The sequence below is a fragment of the Argopecten irradians genome, chromosome 1 (genome assembly GCF_041381155.1).
Source record: "Argopecten irradians isolate NY chromosome 1, Ai_NY, whole genome shotgun sequence".
Classification (NCBI taxonomy): domain Eukaryota; kingdom Metazoa; phylum Mollusca; class Bivalvia; order Pectinida; family Pectinidae; genus Argopecten; species Argopecten irradians.
Window position 1 is genome coordinate 17,332,508 of NC_091134.1, and position 8,673 is coordinate 17,341,180.

General features: G+C 30.0%; 1 protein-coding gene across 1 annotated transcript in view; it reads left to right on the forward strand.

Moving 5' to 3' along the window:
- The window catches only part of LOC138319244 (solute carrier family 2, facilitated glucose transporter member 1-like), a 28,242-nt gene extending 19,741 nt beyond the window's left edge, over positions 1-8,501 (forward strand). Inside the window, exons 10-11 of the mRNA XM_069262267.1 lie at positions 262-389; positions 838-8,501. Coding sequence (XP_069118368.1) covers positions 262-389; positions 838-1,035 — 326 coding nt within the window. The 3' untranslated portion in view covers positions 1,036-8,501. The remainder of the gene's footprint in view (positions 1-261; positions 390-837) is intronic.
- The last annotated feature ends 172 nt before the right edge of the window (positions 8,502-8,673 follow it).

Sequence of the window (8,673 nt, forward strand, 5' to 3'; positions counted from 1 at the left end):
GACGAGATTTATTTAAGTTTTACCGGGTTTGCCGACTGCTAACCCTCGCCATCCAGTTCTACCTATGTCTGTTTTGCTATCAAGTTTCTTCCTAAGCCACTTTTATTCATACTGTCATATTTAAGATCGAAAATGGTTATAGTTTTGTAAGGATTTGATGTTTTTATGTTCAGGTAGATTGAAATACATTTCGAAATAGCTCAAAGATTGTTGCTTACAATAATTGTCATTGAAATAACATACAGTGTGTATTTGTTGTAGGTCCTATCCCATTTATCATTGTGAATGAGATCTTCAGACAGGAGCCTAGAGCAGCAGCCATGAGTATATCACTGGCTTTTAACTGGGTCTGCAACTTCACACTGATGTTGGTATTCAGGTTCATGCAGGTAAGAAAACGCTGTAATATACCGCAAAAATGTTCAAATTTTAATGGTAGTCTTATTTTAATGGTATTTGAAATTTTCACTCACACCTTAACTTTAATTGAGCATTTACCAATAAGAGAAAATTTCTAGGATTCATTCCCCGGCCAAGACTGGTGGTTAACATTTACCATATTACAACTGGGACTTCTCAACCTGTTGTTAGTACATGTATAATGTGATCATATGAGGACATGTACGAGTCAGTGGGATCAAACTATGTAGCAAGCAAAAAGTATTTTGATGTTTTATTGAACTGATCCTAAACAAAAACTTGAATTCCATGGTGAAATCGAGTTTAACAATGGATATGTCCTTCAGAAAGTAAACACACATTCATGACATATATACAGAGACTTGTACATTTATGACATATATACAGAGACTTGTACAATGCTTTTCTTTTTTACAGGCTGCCATGCAGGGATATGTGTACCTCCCATTCATCGTGATTCTTGTGCTCGCCATCATCTTCATCATAATCATGGTGCCAGAAACAAAGAATAGGACATTTGATGAGATCGTGGCACAGATCGGCGTAGGTCGCGGCCAGAAAGGACTAGCATATGACCAGGACGAGGGACAGGAACTCAATAGCATGAAGACTTAAGGATTGTAATTAATTAGGCGGCATGTTTTATTGGTTTAGATAGTTGTATCTATTGTGCTAATTTAGCAATTTTCTCTTGACGGGGGAGTTAGGACAAATATTACTGATATACAAAGTGTATATTGATTTTGTTCATATATGTTGCTAAGTGGTTATATATGTACCAGGTAATCTAATTTTCAAATTACTTAAGCCAAAATTTTACTTATTGTTAAGAGTCAATTATCTGTTATAAAAGAAGAACTTAACTATCCTTACAGGATGTGTTTATTGTTGTAGCTACCCACAAGTAATTTATCAACTATTTGCTAAATTTTGTTGCTTAGTCATTGACAGAGTTCATTTTGAAGCCTTGATCTCTATTACAGTAGTAAGAGAGGCTACTTTATGTTTAGTCTATACTACAAAATGTACCGGAGGCATGTCCTTTGGTATCTTATAAAATAAGGGCAAAGTTTCTCACCAAAGGACACCATTAATTCAGCATAAAACAGCTAGTAGGTGGTCTTGGCTTCTCGAGAAACCAAATCACTCCAGGGTCAATTTCTTCAACACAAACTTTAGATTTTGACATTGAAGCTGTTTATGTTTGAGTTACTGCTATTGTAGTATGTAAGTACAACAAACATGGCCTAATGCATAATAATGTCATTCATGGACATGTTACACATCACATGTTTTGGAATGGCTTAAGTCACTGCAGGAATTAAGACAATATGTGCTTTTGGAACTTGAATCTCTAAAAGATGCAATACATGTACATGACCAAGAGACTTTAAGAGAGAAGTGCTGTAAAACTTGTGTTTACAGTATATTGTTGAATTCATTCATTACAAAGAGTCATCTGCCTGTTGTAGCAGTTATCTACCCTTGGGGGTAGTTATCTCCCCTTGTGAGTAGATGTTGATTGTTATATCATTTCTTTGTATCAGAAAGTTGAAGTTATTTGATCAGAAATTATTATTTTTACTCTCAAGAACAGATTTCTTTAACAAAATCATTCTTGCGTATGACAGACAATATTTCTGTTTTACAAAAGAATATAATAGAGCAATTTTTTATTGATGATCAATTTATTAGGAGATTTTTAAGATGTGTTTGCTCTTGATATGAATGGAATTTATACAATAATTATAATGTAATCTTTTACTCTGTGATTTGTCAGTGCACGCTTCTAAGAAAAACCCACAGAAGCCCACAATGAACCAAAAGTAATCTAGATAATTCTGTAAAAAGATTACACAAATTGCAAGTTCAATTAAGAAGATACACTTTAACAGCATTGTATTGTGAAATATGAAATGATCTGTTTTGCATAAACCATAAAGTTTAATGTGGATATAAAAAGTTTAAAAAAAAAATCGAAAAAAGAGAAAACCAAATAAAAATAATTTTAAGAAACAAACTTCAAAATAATCGTTTAAGAAATTTATTTGGAAAAAAAAGTTATGACGGAAAATTCAGAAAATTATTATTGTATTGCTTTATGTATAATTGTTTCTTATATATGTTAACTTTAAGCAAGAGTATATTTTTAGAGGCCTCTACATGAAAGATGCTCAGGAATTATTTTATTGTCCTACTGTATTTTAAATTCTAGTCATCAATTTATTTTGATATATCTTTATTTTGGGCAGTATATTTTTGAAGCTTGTATATTTATTAGAAGAAAAAAAAATTCAAAATTACACATGTTTTTATATACATTCGGTGCACAAGTATCTCAATTATTGCCACGCTTCGGTTTGTAGAGATCACTCCTTTATGCTATGCATTAATTATTAAGTGGAAGAATGGTTAAACCTTATGTTCATAGCAGAATGTAGATTGTTTTGTCTGAGAACAGGCAACAAATCGTTAATTAAGTGTGGCCTCATCATTTCAAAACAATACATGTACATTTAAACTTTTTAAACTTTTTTTTTTTCATTTAAGAAGATAAAGACAAGAAATTATTGTAATGATATTAGAATTCTAATAACAAATAATCAGATCAATGTGGATTTTAAAAATCTCCATGAAATTTCTTTTTAAAAAAAAAATTTAATGGTACAGTATGTATGTTAAAATGTATTTTTCTTAATTCTTGCAATTGTGGCCATTATATTTTTTACTCTAGGGTTTTACACTATTTGAAATGTAACAAGAGTGACAAGTACTTTGAATGATAAAAGATAGGTTTACTGTTCAGAGCATGATTGAATTCCATTTATGAAGTTGCAGTGGCAAAGTGGTAATAAATGTGTCCATATTTCTTTATTTTCAAGTTTCAAACCCTCATAAGGCAGTTGCTAGGTACTGACAATAAGTTGTGGTTTTCCTCTGGTACTCTGGCTTTCCTTCACCCCCTTAACATGGCTCTTTATTAATATATTGTCACCCACAAAATGATAATCCCTTGAGATGTGTTTATGAGATCACACGGTGTGGTATTTCTGTTTGTGGTTGGATCTGGCCAGGATTAGTGTTAAATTTTCTACTAGTGCTATGATTGTACTGGGATAATTATACAGTTATATACCCCTAAAAGTGCTGTAATGTTTTTAATACTCTATGATTCTCTATAGAATAATTATTGTTGTATTAGTGAATTATTAAAATTTTAATTGGTGAGTGTGACATTAAGATTTTAATAGATGACTGTAAAAGTAACTGTTTATTTATGACTTTATATCAAGTTTTAAGATTGATGAACTATAGATAAAATAATAAAATTCTCTCTTTTTTGTTTGTTAAAGATTGGCATGTAGAAATATGTCAAGTTACTATTGTTATAGATTGGCATACTCTATAAGAATGATAAAATTAAGTCATAATTTCCTTGGAATTGTCGTAACATGCCGCAATGTTAGGAAGAGTTGCATTCTATTATTTTCAACGACCTCATTTATCAATGCATGGTGTGTATTATTTTATATAAACATGTATGTTAAGTTTCATTGTTTATGTAAACAAAGGGTAGTCATGGATTGTAGATATTTAAATGATTTTAAGCTAATCAATGCAGATCAGAACAAAAAGTCCTGTTTTGTTTATGTCCATATGTGCCGATATTTGTGCTATATATGTCACGATGTACCATATTGTTTCCATCAAAAGTTATGGCTACAAAAAAATATATTGTCTTGAACTTAAATACCCGACCCGGCGACCCTGATGAAATTAGAATGCGACATTTGGTTTTGGGTTATTAAATTAAAGTCCTTTTAACAGTCAGGGTCATTTAAGAGAATGGGACACGATAGGACAAACACTGGTAAATGTATACTTCCACTTTCTATAACTAGGTAGGGACAAAAAAAATAAACACATATTACATCTTATTCTAATTTTCAAATGTGAGGGGGTATTTGATTATTATTTTGGATAGTAGGACTGTTAGGTATTCACTTATTGCAAAGTTACATAAAGTAGATTTTGGGTAATACTAAATTGTGAGATATTTGTGAAGTTACATATAGTCGATTTTAGGTAATACTAAATTGTGGGATATTTGTGAATAATGTAATGCTCATGGCATGAATGATTTTCCCATTTTTAAACGTGGTTGTTATTGAAGTTTATTAGATATATCATGATGGATGTAGGAATTAATGAGGGAACTTGAATGTTATCATTTACATAAAAAAGTCATTTTTAATACTAGGGCATATATCATTGTAATACAGATATATTGTTAATATACTTAAGAATATGGTCTTACAAAATTATAACCTTTTAAAGATGCTCCACCGCTGACAAATGGTATTTTTTCACTATCAAAAACAGTAGCAGACGATTTAGTATTTTTCTTCAGTTAAAAAAGTTACTTACTTTACACCATTACCACCATTGAAAAGTTTGAGCTTCTAATTTTATTTCAAGTTAAAAATATAAAAAATAATTAATTGTGTCCCGAAAAAATTCCGTGTCACTATATCCTATATGGAATTAAGTACTGATTGCGCATGCACCAAAGGCGAAATAAATTATTTTATATTATTTTTTGTGTTAATTAGACATATATATACACGATTAAACACCAATTATTGTTCAAATGATGAATATCATTTATGCTCTGTCGGCAGTGGAGCATCTTCAAGTCAATAGTTTATGAGAAATTTTAATATTGGAAAATTAAATGTACGTAGAAATTGTGCAATTGGTGTTAAGTGAACTTTGACAAAACTACTGTATTTTTACTTTGGAAAGAAACTTTTATGTACATCTTAATTTTTATGGTTATTTGTTGATTTTCTTTTTTCAAATTCTATATAAATTGAAAGAGAAAGTGTCTGTTGATCAGATGAAACAAAATTACTGAAATATCTCTTGAATGTTTGAATGTGTGAATGTGTTAATATTGTGTTTGTTGTAAATGTTTAGTAAGATTTCTGGGTAATTTCATCTGGACCAACTATGAGTTAAGATAGTATTGCTACATCTTTTTTTATATTTATTAATAATTTTAACTTCTGTTAAATTTTAAGGATTAAATAATTTTACTTTAAGTTTAATTTCAATTCGACCTATTTGATTTTAATGAATTGTTTTTTAAGAATTTATGCAAATTAGATTTTTGAACTGAAGTTAAAGGTGCTGAATTTGTTTGCTTTTCAAAATTATGTCTGTCAGTTTTATTTAGTGCTTTTTCTTATTTTGTACAAATTTTAATTAAGTTTCAGTGCTAATGTATATAGTAATTTGAATGGTTATGGCGTTAGTAAATCTTCCATTTATTTTCTTGAAGTGCAGCTTTGTACATGATGTTTTAAGAATCCATTATACAATATTGCATTAATATATTATTTTGTCTGTATCAACAGGCTTCCTTGACGGCAAATGTTTCGTATTACATTGCACACTGTACATGCATTATTTCTTTGAGGATTTTTATAATTTATCAGTGCTAAAAGATTTTTTGCCAATGTTCAGAAAATTATTTAAACATCACTAGACTTATTCATTGTGGAAGAAGGACGGAAAAGAAGTGACATAAATTTTGTTAACGCTTTCAATTTCATCTTGTTTTTGTTTTTTTTAAATTTGAGTGTTTTAAAATATAAAAAAAAAATATCTTCCTGTATGTGAGGAAAGTTTTTGTGAATGAATTTAAATGTCTATGTGAGCACCTGATCACCTCCTTAATAACCTGAGCCAGTCGTATAGTATGTTGTGTTATAGCTAGGAATTAATGATGTGTCCACAGATTAGATTTGCAAGCATGTAAATATGACAAAATAGAAATTTAAAAAAAAAATTAAAAAAATATAAAAAAAGATTTGGATATAAAATATAAGAAGTTAAATAATGATACATGTTTACCAAAAACAAACACGTATTTCAGCACTTTTAGTACCACATTTTCTGGAGTATAGGTCACGACTTACGCGGTAATCCTGATATCTATTAAACAAGGATATATTTTGGCTTTATTAAAAGTAAAATTAAGAAACACACTGAAAGTTATTTAACAATTTTAGTATGAGTTGTATCACTATTTTAAAACATTTTGATCAGGGTTCCCTGGTAGCGCCTGGTAGTTACCTTAATGGACGCACAGACCAGTACATTTCTCCTTTTCCTCGGAGACTGAAACCAATCAACATTAATTCATGGTGACATTCTGCCTATAATCTTAACCAAGAGTGATTGTGTCCTACTCATTCTTCACTAGTACTTTTGGAGCAACATTGTCAAAATTTTGAAGCATTTGTAGTTTCACTTTGGTGCTGGTTTAGCTAGATTGTGCCAGTTAATGTATTCTACTAAAGTATAATGTGACACAGAGGTACATATCTTTGTCTGTATATATCACAAAATCTAGAGGGAAGTTGTACAAATTTTTGTCTATTTATAAAATGTCATTTATATTTTTAAAACCCTACTATATATACCATCTGTATATATTGTCATTTTTAAAGAAACTATGAAATAATCTATAATTATGATAATACATGAGAAAATGAAGGTTTCTTGCTCACCATTCGAAAATTCCAATTATGATAATACATGAGAAAATGAAGGTTTCTTGCTCACAATTCGAAAATTCGAAAATTATCATAAATCGCATTTAAGGAGAAAACTATTAGTGCATACCTGAAGTATATCTTTCCATAGGGGCGTATAAATCACATTTAAGGAGAAAACTATTAATGGATATCCAAAGTATATCTTTCCATAGGGGCGTATCTAAACAATTTATATATTGTCTATGTATGCTGTGGATCTGTACTGTCTGTACTACATTATAGATACAATTAATACAGTTTTTTGTTTATTAAAGATGCTCCACCGCTGACGAATGGCATTTGTTCGCTATGAAAAACGAGAGCAGACAAATTAGTATTTTTTCTTCAGTTACAAAAGTTATTTTTCTTTACACCATTACCACCATTGAAATGTTTGAGCTTCTAATTATACTTCAAGACAAAAATATCAAAAATAATTACTTGCATCCCAAAAATTTCTGTGGCACTATGTCTTATATGGAATGAGGTATTGATTGCACATGAACCAAAAGCAAAAAAAAAAAGTTTCATAATTTTTTGTGTTCATTAGACATTTATATACACCATTAAACAACAATTATCATTAAATTGATGAGTTTCATTTATGCTCTGTCGATGGTGGAGCATCTTTAAATAACAATACCACCATGACATAATCTGTGCTTAAATGTCAAAAACACAAAACCTCTTTGTAAATATTCATCTATATATCATAATAGCAAAGTGTTCAGCATTTTCTTCCAAGGTTATTTAAGGATTAACTTGAATAGATTTTTTATGTTATGGAGATATAACACAAAAATCTGAGTGTACTCTAAATAAACCGCGAAGCGGTTTATGATGAGAGTACACTCAGATTTTTGTGTTATATCTCCATAACATAAAAAATCTATTCAAATTAATCCTTATAATTCAATTTACTAAAGATATTCTCTTCAACATTTAAAATTCATTTTGGGACTCTTTTGTCTATGAAATTATTACGCCGTCATCTCATCCAATCAGAAGCGACGTTACAAACGGCGACATCATTTTTTCCTTTATGGGCTGATAAAGTAAATTTTTAAGCCAATGAAAATGCTCGTAACAAGCAAAATTGAATTATTTCTTTATTAACACTTAGAAACATCTTTAATTTATATCATTTTTGTCTTTGAATTATTAATACTGACTTCATGTAAAAGGCATTTAATGAAAATCAAAAAAAAATTCAAAGTCACCTTACTTTTCACTGACGGTATTATGTTTTCACCCTTTGTTGAGTTTCTGTGTTGGATTGTTTGTAGTATTGTTATAGAGTTACCACCATTTGGATGTAGAATGTGTGTCAGCTATTTATTGTCATTATAACTATAGTATCACATCTTTGATTGCTATCTGTTGTCGGTTGTGCCTTGTGTAAAGATTACAAGTATTAGTGAATGAAATATATATACCCGACCTTGTGTGTGCTCATCAATAAAATATAAAATGAAATATTTTGTCTTTTCATCATTGAAAATACTACTAATGGCAGTGTGCTGTACAACATAAAGTGTTTGATGGTAAATTAATTCATGGTCATCTTCAATATTCCAGGGGGTTACTATCACTGTCGTAATATCTATTGGAATGTATCATAACCAAACGGCACTTCAGGAGAGAAATA